The sequence below is a fragment of the Orycteropus afer genome, unplaced genomic scaffold, assembly GCF_000298275.1.
Source record: "Orycteropus afer afer isolate SDZICR_OR568_19922 unplaced genomic scaffold, OryAfe1.0 scaffold00498, whole genome shotgun sequence".
NCBI lineage: Eukaryota > Metazoa > Chordata > Mammalia > Tubulidentata > Orycteropodidae > Orycteropus > Orycteropus afer.
In genome coordinates, this window is record NW_006922085.1 from 1,012,895 (window position 1) to 1,025,835 (window position 12,941).

Sequence of the window (12,941 nt, forward strand, 5' to 3'; positions counted from 1 at the left end):
CATTCTGCCTATTCCGCCACCTTACCGGAATTCCACATTTGCCTGTTTTTGTTTATTTAAATAAGTAAGGTCAACCCATGTTTGTTCTTTTGTGACTGACGTATTTCACTCAGCATAATGCCTTCAAGCTGCATCCATACTGTGGCATGTATCATATGTAGTTCATACTTCCTAATGATACAATATGAACCAATACCAGTTGCCAACAACTCAATTCTAACTTATGGCAATCCCATGTGTGTTAAAGTAGAACTATATGTACACCTCATAGGTTTTCAATGGCTGATTTTTCAGAAGCAGTTCACTAGGCCTTTCTTCCAAGGTTCTTCTAGGCAGACCAAACCTAAAACCTTTTAGCCAGCAGTCAAATGTGTTAACCTTTGGCACTACACAATATGTACACAGTGTTAAATTTCTTCTTGAAGCATTCGGACTTCATCTGGACAGTCTCCTTTTTAGATCTTTTGTGCAGCTAAGACACTGGGAACCAGATCTCAATATAGCACTATTTATACTGCTTCCTTTGTTCTCAAGACTTATCTCCTGAATTTTTCATTTTACTGAGTACATTATCAAGTAAGTTTTTCACAAAGAATATCTGAGTGTGGTCAACAGACCAAGAGTATCAATACTGACTTGGGAAATTAAAAATTCAAATAATCAGAACCCACCCCTGCTTTCTGAATCAGAATTCTAGGTGTAGAGGCCAGCCACCTCCATTTTAAGACACTCTCGAGGTAATTTTCATGCACCCTTTAAGCTTCGTAACTATTGATCTAGAAGTTCTTCTACCAGATTACATGAGCCTAATTCTTAACTACTTTGCAGATGCATCACCTATCCTTCTCTCCTGTGTCATTCATAACCCAGAGCTCAACACCACAACATGAGGACTAAGTACTCCAACTAAGGAATCAATGAGAGCATGAAGTAAGCATGTACATCAACCTTTGTAGGAATCTATGCTCCCAAATAATCACTGAAGCTGGTAAAAAATTTGTACCTAATACCACTTCTTCATTGATTGATTTTGCGACTTAAAATGTAAAACTGTGCTGGGTCAGTGAGTATGTTGGGCGAATTCCCAAATTCTACCTCATGAACAGCAACTTTAAACATTATTTCCTTATTTCTACCAGAGATGAAAGAAGAGTCAACCACTCATATTTTTCTAAGAAAAAAAAAAACACATAACTGGCCCACTAGTTACATATAGCTAGCAAGCACCTGAAATGTGGCAATTATAAATTACAATGTGCTAGAAGTATAAACAACAGATTTCAAAAATGAAAAAAAGAAAAATATTTAATTATTAATTTTTACATTGATTTAGGTTAAATAAAATGTATTTAAAAAATTACTTATTCCTCCCCCACCAAATAAGGTACCAGAAAAGTAAAGTTAGAATAACACATGCGGTGTGCCTTCTATTTTCCGTTTCAAGTCCCACCAAGAAGAGACCTCTGAAGTGTGTCAGAAAAGTCCCTGTAAGTCATAGCACCTGGGATCCAAATCCACCTGTATGCCTTTCAACAACTAGTAAGCAAAACCATAACAATCTTAGTAGAATTTTACTGCTCAAATAAAACTATTCTGAAAGCGGTACTAAGTCTTTATGCACGTCTTAAACATTTACCAAATTCCTATTATATTAAGAAACTTAGAAACATGATGAGTTAAGATATTTCAATCTGTGAACTATTAGATATGTCTACGAAGGAGTGAGTGTACCCAAGACCACGTATAAGGTTGGCAGACAATGGCCCTATAAGTGTATTTGTATGATCTGAATTCCCAGGTGTATAGTAGAGCTGACAAGAGACAAAATTGTAGTCACTACTTGGTCACAGCCAGCTACCCAGAGGAACCGAGTAGTTGAACCTGTGGGCTTGGGACCATAGTCACAGGGGACATCAAGCTCAATTGGCATAACATACTACACAAAACATTATTTTACCTCCTACTTTGGCGAGTAGTGACTGGGATCTTTTATTGAAAGCTTGCAAGCAGCCATCTAGATCCAATGATGGGTCTCTCCTCATCCAGACCAAAGAAGAATGAAGAAAACCAAAGATTCATGGGAACAGTTAATCCTAGCGACTGGTATACCATCCAATCTGCAGCCTATATACAACTATGAGACCAGAAGACTAGATGGTGCCCGGCTACCACTGTCAACCACTTGGAGAGGGATCTATGTAGGAGATCTGGATAGAAAGGGAGAACAATGTGGAACAAAACTCAAAATCATTTGGATAAAAAAAAAGGGGGTGGGATCAGGTTTGCTGGTCTAATAAAGCCTGGTGGAACCACTGAGACTATGGTCCCTAGCTGCCCTTCAGGTCTGGAATTGAACCTACACCTGTGGCTTCCAGCCAAACAAAAGACAGGCACAGGAGTTGAACTTTTACCTGAGGTAGATACACTCCTTGGAGAGAACAATCATGGGAGAAAGAAGGGCTGTTTATGCTGGGAGACAGCTCAGGGGGGAAGGGTGTATGGAGGAATGGACACAGGGAACAGATGCTTGTCGGGAGGAAGTGGGAGGGAAGTTGTTGCACTGTGGTGAATTGTGGTCAATGTCACGAAACAAAGTGTATGACTGCTGTATGGAAAGTGAATTTGCTCTGTAAATTTCCACCCAAATCACAATTTAAAAAAAAGAAAAAAAGAAAGATATTTAAATGTGGGTAAAGAACTGGAAATGAAGAGCCAGAAAAGGCAGCAATAAATGGTCCCCCAATCCTAAGTGATGATCAGGATTCCAAATCAGCCCACAAAGTACTGATTTTAATCCTGTTTTAGTCACCTTATTATGAGTGCTGCCTCCCTAAGGCAGAAGCCAGAATCACTTTGCCAACCTTTCCTGCAGCTGGAGTGTAGGCATGTGACCAAGGCTTCTCAAATTAGACACACTGCATGAGAACTGGATGCAGAAGGCAGCAACATGAGGCAGCAGGAACCAGTCTCCATTTTCTAGTTAGAGTGCAGGAATGCAGCCCAGCAGGATGACAAAAGTTCAATGAAAAACTACGGTGAGCTGAGGACCCGTGCTTGGGGCAGGGTCAGTGGCTGAAGTCCTCCATCAGACCAGGCAAATGATCTAAATTGTAGGTCTTATTTTTGCCTCCAAGACCCACTCTCTGGCCCTCTTATAAACTCAATGAGTTAGCTACTATTTTTTGTTTTTTAATTGTGATTTGGGTGGAAGTTGACAGAGCAAATTCACCTTCCTTATAGCAGTTCATACACATTTTGTTTCATGACACTGACTACAATCCTCATAATGTAACAGTTCTCTTCCCATTTTCCTCCCTGTAGTTACCTTTTCCCCTGTGTCCTTTTTTCCTATGCATCCTCCCTACCCTCTATCTCCCTGTGCAAATACTCAATACTGCCCTTCTGATCTCTTGTAGGTGACTGATCTAAAGAGAGTATCTAGAAGCTCTGGTAACATAGTGCCTAAGGCACTTGATTGCTAACCAGAAGGCTGGTGGTTCAAACCCACCAGCCACTCCTCGGAAGGAAAGCTGGGCAATCTACTTCCGCAGTGATACCACCTCGGAAACCCAAGGAGGGGTCGCTATGAGTCGGGTCCGACTCAACGGCACATAAGAACAACAACAAGTAGAGTGCCTAGCTGGTACAGATGTTCACCTTATATGCTTGTCTAATGTTTCACTGAAAGCCATGCGAGTGAGTTCAATTCTAGCCCTAAAATGTGACAAGGGGCCATAGTCTTAGGGTTTCACTAGTCTCTATCAGACCAGTAAGCCTGGTCTATGTTCTGATTTTAAGTTTTGTTCTACATTTTTCGTCTACTCTATTGAAGATCTCCTGCACTGATAACCTTTCTGAGTGCCTGACGGTGATAGTTGGGCACCATCTAGTTTTTCTGGTCTCAGGATCATGCAGGCTAGGGTTCACAAGGTCTACTAGTCCCTTGGATTAATTGTTTCCATGTGTTTTTGGTTTTCTTCATTCTTCTTTGCTCTGGATGAAGAGAGACCAATTGTTGCATCTAGATGGCTGCTTGCATATCTACTATTCTTTAGTCAATTCTTTTTCTGAGTAAGTTTAGGTGGCAAAAGATTGTCTGAAGACCTTCAAATCTTAATTAGACCTATGCTATCTACTTAACCTCTGACATATGCCTCCACTAATTCACTAATACTATCTTAAGGATACCAATTACTTAGTCAAATATAACAATCTGGATAGATGAGGAAGTCATAAAAAGGGGTAGAGCAAACGCTCTAGGGTAATGACAAAAACAAAACCAAACTCACTGCCATCAAGTCGGATAAGACTCATAGCGACCCCTCCTTGGGTTTTCGAGCCAGTATCACTACGGAAGTAGACCGCCCAACCTTTCTTCCAAGGAGTAGCTGGTGGGTTTGAACCGCCAGCCTTCTGGCTCCCAGGGTAATGACACGTGGCTTAAAAGAGCAATCTATGTTGATGCAGCAAATGTGCTATATATATTTTATATCAACACTAAAAATTAAGTAATCCAGGTGGTTGCACAATACTGTGAAACCAATTAATGGCATGAACTATATGTTTAATAATAGTTAAAATGGTAAAATTTTATGTTATACATATTTCATACAATTAAGAAAAATTATTTCCAGAAAATAGCCTCAACCTCAAGATAGTAAATTGTTTTGAATCATCAAACAACATTAATACAGACATTTAAAAAAAAATTCTTATCAAAAGAGTTAGGTTAATGTGGAGAAACTGGAATCCTTATCCATTTCTGGTAGGAGTGTGAAATGGTTCTGCCACTATGGAAAACAGTTCCTCGAAAAGCTGTATGTACATAAACTACCATATGATCCAGGATTCCAAAAGTAGCAAAGGCAGGAACATAAACAGAAACCTGTGCACCCATGTTCTTTGCACCACTTTTCAAAATAAATAAAAGGTGGAAACAATCAAAATGCCCATCAATACCAAATGGATAAACATAATGTAGTATATACACACAGTGGACTACTACTTGGCCGTAAAGAGAAATGAAGTCCTGATGCATGCCACAACATGAGTGAAGCTCAAAACATCATGCTGAGTTTATAAATAAGTCAGCTGCAAATACAGTATTATCTCATGTATACGAAATAAGCAAATATATAGAAATAAAGATTACTAGTGGCTACCATGGGTATGAGGGAAGGGGAAAGGGGGAATTTTTGTTTAGGGGACATTAAGTTTATGTTATGGAGGTGGAATGAATTAGAAAAGGATAGTGAGTATGGTTGCACAACGGAAAGAATGCAATCAGTGTTGACGAACTGTACACACAGAAATTGCTGAGATAGCTTATGTTTTGTTATAATACAAAAAAGGCTTAAGTTGAGCCACACTACTATGAGGCAAAAAAGACTTTGAACATTCAAGTTGTTTGAGGAAGCACATCTGTTCATCCCTATATTTCAAAGTATGCACATGTTACCTCTGGCCTCTTCCATTCTGTCAGTTCACCCCAGGTACACTAGCCTTTTTGTAATTGTTCAAATAACCAAGCTTGCTCCCACCTCGTGGCTTTTTGCTGTCTTCAAATAAGCAGGCATGCGTCTACCTTGAGACTTCTCTGTTTGGAATGTTCTTTTCCCAAATAACCACATGGCTCACCTGCCAACTTTCTTCAGTCTTAATTCAAACGTCACCTGAACACTGAGGTCTTCCCTGGCCACCTTATTTACATTTTTTTTTTTCCCAATCTTATGTATCATCTGCCCCCCGCCCCTCCACAGCTCTCCAAGGGCAGGGAGCTTATTTTGTTTACTACTGTACCCAAGCATCCAGTAGAAGGCTTTCTATAAACACATATGGAGATGTCAAGTATTTAGGAAAAAAAGATTAGGAATCACTGCCTTATACCTACAAGTTCACACCAAAATGATCCTGAGCAACAAGCTACTTTTCCTTTTCAATCATAAAAGTAATAAATGCTTAGTTTATAATTCATGTACAATTCAAGCATCTATTAAAATAAAAAGTTCTCTCTCCTTTAGCACCCCACTTCCCCAGCTGAATCTCACTACTTATTATACACACATGTTGGTTTGTTGACCTCTAGGGGTCACTACTGTTCTGCCCATATCTTTTTAGTCCTAATTCTGCATATGTTAAAAAAAGTTTGACACTACACTGGTTTTCACACTCAACAATCTGTTAAATATCCTCTCCTGTCAGTATGCATAGAGTCTCCTCATTCTTCTGTCTACATATCACCATTAGGTGCCATTTTCCTTATTCAAAAAGGTATTGTTTCTAATGTTACTAGTATAAGCAATGCAGCAGCAAATATCTTTATGTGCACATAAATCTGTAAACATAAGTACAAGGTCAAAAGTATGTACATTTAAGTATTGCCAAATTCACTTCCAAGTAAGTTATGCTCATTTATCCTCTCATACCCTTGCCCACTCCAGGTGTAGTCTTTATACATGTTTTCCCATCTAGTATATGAAATACAGTATTTCATTTAAAAAATTTGTATCTTTATAATCATTAGTGATATGAAATATCTTTTGATATGCTTATTAGCACCATCTGTATTTCTTCCATGAACTGTTGTCTACTTATATCCTTTGGCTATTTCTCAACTATGTTATATTCTTCTGGTTTGTAGGAGTTCTTTGTGTTTTAGAAATACTAGTTAGGAGCACAGGCTCAAGTCAACACAGGTTGGGTACAAACAGTGGCTTTTGGAATATGACAGCTTCTTTATGCCCCATTTGTTATTTTTAGTTTCAAAAATTATACTTTCAAAGTATATCTAGGCCTATAAAAGAGGTCAACAAGCCAACATGTGTGTATAATAATTTTTTAACTGCTAGGCTTCTATATAAGTCTCATGCCATTGAGAAAGAAAGTGTTTATTTAAAGTCTTATACAAAATTAGATTATCTGTAATTTTATTCATATTGCCTCGCTTATGATTTTCGTAGCTTTACCAAATTTTTTCAATAAAACCAAACCCACTGCCATCGAGTCAATTCCAATTTATAAGAACCCCCAATGGGTTTCCGAGATGGTATCTCTATAGAAGATTGCCTTGTCTTCCTTCCACGGAGTGGCTGGTGGGTTTGAACAGCCAACCTTCTGGTTAGCAGTCAAATGCCTTAGGCACTGTGCCACAAGAGTTCCTAGTTAAGTAACAGTTCCTATCACTTTACAATCTTTATTTAAATTTGCAGAACATACTCTTAGAAAAATTAAACCCCATTCGGCTTAAGCCAGTTATATTTATAATATTCCAAACCCACTGCCTTGAAGTTGAAGCCGACTCACAGTGACCCTACAGGACAGAGTAGAAATGCCCATAAAGTTTCCAAAGCTGTAAATCTTTACAGAAGCAGAGCAACACCTTTCTCCTGCAGTGTGGCTTGTAGGTGAGAACTGCAAACATTTCAGTTAGCAGAATGATTTAACTATTGTCCCACCAAAACTCCGTAATCATACACTTTTTTAATTTATGAAAAGATTAATTTCAAGACAAGCTAACCTTAACTACCCTTTCTGTCCAGGAAAAGTTTCTAAAACTCCTTTGGAATTTCAAAGAGGGAAAAAAAATCCAAAAACTTACTCTTACACAAACCTTATCTCGTTAGCATCCACAGATGTTAGAAATTTGTGGTGAGACTTTTAGGTCTATTTGATAAAAAAAAAAAAAAAAAATCACATAGGATTTTTTAAAGGAAAAAATGAAGTTTCTTCTACCTACACTACAGACTTAATTAAGAATGGTACCCTGTGTGGGGAAGGGAATCTCACAAAAAGTAATCTAATAAATTGGCTAAAATAAACAGAGCTACAGGAAAAAATATGATTCTTATTCAAAAGATCACCAATCACTATTACATCTATAACTTGCTGATCAAGCTAGTATCCCATGAGCTGCAATTACAATTTCTATGCAGGCATTTCCTGAGATCTGAAAATTATTTCAAGAATTCCTGCAGGGTAAAAAGATTGGAAAAGGCTAGCCAAGAGTTGACTTTCCTCCTCAGGAAGGCTTTCAACTTAAAATCACAAAGATATTCTATACTGTCTTTTAGTATTATTATTATTTTAGTATTTGTATAGTTTTATATCCATCTGATTCTTTAATCCATCTGGATCATTTTTTATACCTTATGAGAGGTATCTTTTTATTTCAAAAGAAGAGGGGATTGCCTTAATTCCACTGAAGGAGTACATCCCTTCCTCACTGATCTGCGGTTCCACCAGTGCTTCCTTCATCCTATACACGCATACGTACGTGTAAAGTCTGTGGGTACATGCACATACACGTCTGTACAGGTAAGTATTTTAAAGTCCTTGGTCAACACCTAAGGCGTGGTGCTGAAGCTGGCCAAGGGTATCCTTCTGTTCTGTGTGTCCTCTACTTCTGAGCTTAGGCACCAATGGAACTGCTCCACCTTCCCCAAAAGTTCTCTCCTACATGAACTCCTCTGTCACCTGATTCTGTCTGCTTTCTCTCTTTTAGAAATTCCTGGTATTTAATGGCTTGTTGAGGGCATTCATTTTTTCCAGTGCCGCTAGGAATTCTTTATCTTTTCAGTTACTTAAAATGGATTTATTATTATATTTTTCTTTTCACTTACATGAGGCTTAGGCAAAACGACAATGTTAATAGGTGATCTCAATTAGTCATCTTCAACATAAGGTCTCAAACACACACTTCAAACTCAAATCCCAAGCCACTTTTACTCTTAGGAAAGAGGTACCCTAAGTTATAAGTAACAGCAGAGTAACTTCTTAAGCCCAAAAGTCAGTCTTCTTTTATCTGTCTTTCTGGCACTGTTTCTTTCTTACAAAGGCCTGGAATAAACAATGAATGCATCCATCCATGTACCAGATACATCTTGTCTATTATCTCAGTCAGCCTCACTAAACTGCATTATCCCTATTTGACAAATGAACAAACTGGGACTCAGAAGATTAAGGTCATGTCACAAATGACTGATCAAGTCAAATTCAAATAGAGAGTTGTAACTCTAGAGCTTTTTCAATATACCTGTCTGCATCCCTCAGGAGCAAAAGGTCCATAGTTAAAACACATACCTTACCTAGCACATCTCCACAGTCCAACCTCTCCCATGTTCCACTCCTTTTCTTGTCCTCTCGGTAGAAAAGCATTAAAGTTAAAATGAAATGCAACCATAATAAATGGTGGCAAGAAGGGAGCATTTGTAACTAGAGGAGACTGTTGTTTCACATAAGGATCCTTAAAGAGGAAAAGTTTTACCTCTTCAGCAAATATATCAGCTTTTTCTCTTTCGGTATAGTTATTATCAATTAGCTTTATTTCTTGAGGGTTATCAATAGCAAACAAAGAACTAGTAATCTGCAGATGAGCCAAGTGAACCATACAAACAAAATGAAGCCCATTAAAATATACTGGCCTTTGTGTTTTAAGTTACAAATGTTATGCTTTCAATAATGAGCCAAGATTAGTTCTTCTATGTTCTCCCCCTGCTCAGCTTCAGAGAGACAGAAGGGGAGCTCAGTCACACACAGCTGTGTCACATCCAACCCAATTCAGTTCCAGAAGACCTCTAGTTTCTATACTATCCAACTCTCCAAAACAAACAGCAAGTATCTGTGGTCTTTTCAGTTTACAGTGATTCTATGAATATTTTAGTGACATTAGCTCTGAAAGCCTTAGTATTATAAAAACTTCCTAAAACAAGAGCACAGACTATGGTCCTTCGTGAAAATAAGCCTTGGAGAGTGTATATAGATATGATACTACTCCTAGACCAAACAACAAAGGTAAATAAAGCATATTAAAACAGGTTGCAACAAAACATTTTCCATTTACCTGAACCTGCTGTGGCTGCTGAACCTGGATCTGCTGTTCTTGCTGAGTTTGTGGCTGAACACTGGTAGTGACTGGACAGGCTAGTTCGAGCAAAGACCCAGCCACTTCAGTGCTGTCTGTGTAAATGCAGTTCCCACCCTGTTGGTATACCATAGTTGTGGTGGCTGTCTGCTGGAACTCCTGAAGGGCTTCTGGTCCCTTGGAGGCCAGAGAGTCCAGAAATTCCTTCATCCTGTGTTGCGGGACAGACCGCGCCTTTACTCGGATGTACTCTTCAAAGGAGATGGTGTTCTCCAGAGAATTATTCATATTGCAGAGTCCTTAGGGTTCCTACAAATTTAAAAAACAAAAAAACAGGTAGAGGTCAAAGTTATGCTACTGTTTTTCTACCTTGGAATGCTTAGAAACAATCACCTTCATATCAGAGTGGAATATTCAAGGGCAGCCGTATAAATCTGGAATCCAAAGTACATTTTATTAAACTATCTTATTCTTTCGGGAGCTCTGGTGGTGTAATGCCTAAGGCACTTGACTGCTAACTAGAAAGCCCACAGCTCAAACCCACCAGCCACTCCTTGGGAGGAAGGTTCAGTTAATAGTATTTGCAAATTTTTTCCATATATATTTCATAAATCAAACTATGACACTGAAAACAAAAAAACAAAATGTTTCACAGTACTGGATGAAAACAGGCTGAACATATGCCCCACCCAGTATGGGGCCAATCTCATCTTCTCCGCAGAGCCAGAGACTAGAGAGTAAACATCACATGAAAAACTGCTCTCTGAGTGTCACAGAGAAGACTACCAAGCAAGGAGGTAGAAGCCAGCAACAGTGATTCCTAATGACATGTCTTATTTCCAATAATGTCTTATAATGGAGGGTATGCCACTTAGCTGTGGCCAGACCCAAGACGAGACAGGGAATGTGTTGTTCATCTTCCATCAGAAATACCAAAATCTCATTTTGCCTTTACTGTTCACAAACTTTTGTAGCATGCATGGCTCACTGGTTAAGAAGGAACTCTGGTGGTGTAGTGACAAAGACATCTGACTGCTAACCAGAAGGTTGGCAGTTCAAACCCACCAGCCACTGCACAGAAGGAAGACTGGGCAATCTACTTCCGTAAAGATTTACTGCCTCGGAAACCCACAGCATGTCACTATGAGTTGGAATTGACTTGATGGCAATGAGTTTGGTTTTGGTTTTTTCACTGCTTAAGTGGACAGACTCTGGAGCCAGACTGCCTGAGTTCAACTCCCAGTTCATCTCTTCTTAGTTGTGTAAACCTGGGCAAGTAATTTAACCTTAGTTTTCTTGTCTATAAAATTGAGATTATTAAAACAGTACTTTCCTCAGAGTTGACATCATGATTAAACACATGTAAAGGACTTAGAAAAGTACCTGACACATAGTCAATGCCGTGAAAGTGTTAATTGGTACTGTTAAGGTAATTTGTGGGGGGTTGGTTAGATAAAAGGAGCCCTGGTAGCTCAATGGTTAAGTGTTCGGCTACTAACCAATAGGTCAGTGGTTCAAACCCACCAGCCGTTATGTAAGAGAAAGATGTGGCACTCTGCTTCTATAAAGATTACAGCGTTGGCAAAAGGAAATAAACCCATGACAATATATAAGTTTGGCACATGATATTTCTACACACACATTTGTATATGCTGTAAGAATGTCCATATATATATAGAACTAACAGAATGCTCCCTGGAAGCAAGAATGGCCAGACTTCATCTCACCTATTTTGGTCATGTTGTAAGAAGGGACCATTCCCTGGAGAAGGATGTCATGCTTTGTAGGGTGGAGGGTTGACGAAAGAGGGGGAGGCCTTCAGCAAGATGGATTGATACGGTGGCTGCAATGATGAGCTCAAGTATAGTGGGGATTGTGGGGCTGGTGCGGGATCGGGCAGTGTTTCGTTCTGCTGTGCATGGGGTCGCTATGAGTCGGAAACGACTCGACGGCACTTAACAACAACAACAACAACAGGAGGCAAGGTTATAGAACTTCTTAGCCATAGCCAACCACCCTGAGGGAGCAAGTTGTTGGACCTGTGGGCTCAGGACCACAGTCATGGGGCATATCAAGCTCAACTGGCGTAACCCTACACAAAAACACTGTTCTATATCCTACTTTGGTGAGTAGCAGCTGGGGTCTTAAAAACTTGCAAGCTGTCATCTAAACACAACAACTGGTCTCTCCTTGTCTGGAGCAAGGAAGAATAAGGAAAACCAAAGATGCCTAAAAACAATTAGTCCAATGGACTGGTGGACCATGTGAACCTCAGCCTGCATGGCCATGAGACCAGAGGAACTAGATGGTGCCCAGCTACCACTGTCAACCACTCGAAAAGGTATCAGGGCTGGAGATCCTAGATAGAATGGGAGAAAAATGCGGAACAAAACTAAAAGTCATGAAAAAAGACCAGGTTTACTGGTTTGATAGAGACTGGTGAAACCCCTAAGACTATGGCCTCTTAGCACCTTTCAGGCTTGGAAGTGAACTCACTCCCATGGCTTCCAGCCAAACAACAGACAGGCATATAAAGGGAACATTTACACCAGGTCAGTATATTCTTTAGAACAATCAATCATGGGAGATAAGAAGGGTAGTATTTGCACAGGGAGATAGCTCAGAGGGCAGGAATGCACAGGACACAGGGAAAAGGTAACCACAAGGACAAAGTAGGAAGAGTGTTGTAACATGTGGGGATTGCAATCAATGTCATGAAACAAAGTATGTATGAAATGCTGCATGGGAAAATGAATTTTCTCTGTAAACTTTCAGCCAAATCACAAGCCTTGGAAACCCAATGGGGCAGATCTACTCTGTCCAATATTGGCACGATGAGTTGGAATCAACTTGATGGCAATGGGTTTTTGGTTTGTGTTGGACAGTGTCTTAAAATGATTAGATCAATTCTAAAATTCAGAAATATGCTTAAAAATTCCTAAAATGCATGTTTTAAATTGAGATACTTACCTTAAGAGTTGATCAGCAGGTCAAAACTCTCAGCAAAATAGGAATAGAAGGGACATTCCTCAACATAATAAAAGGCATTTATGCAAAACCAACAGCCAATATTACCCTCAAT

At 39.3% G+C, this 12,941-nt stretch overlaps 1 protein-coding gene across 1 annotated transcript in view; it reads right to left on the reverse strand.

Annotated features, from left to right (window-relative positions):
* The window catches only part of QRICH1 (glutamine rich 1), a 38,785-nt gene extending 28,638 nt beyond the window's left edge, over positions 1 to 10,147 (reverse strand). The window contains exon 1 of the mRNA XM_007955315.2: positions 9,839 to 10,147. Coding sequence (XP_007953506.1) covers positions 9,839 to 10,147 — 309 coding nt within the window. The remainder of the gene's footprint in view (positions 1 to 9,838) is intronic.
* Positions 10,148 to 12,941: the final 2,794 nt, after the last annotated feature.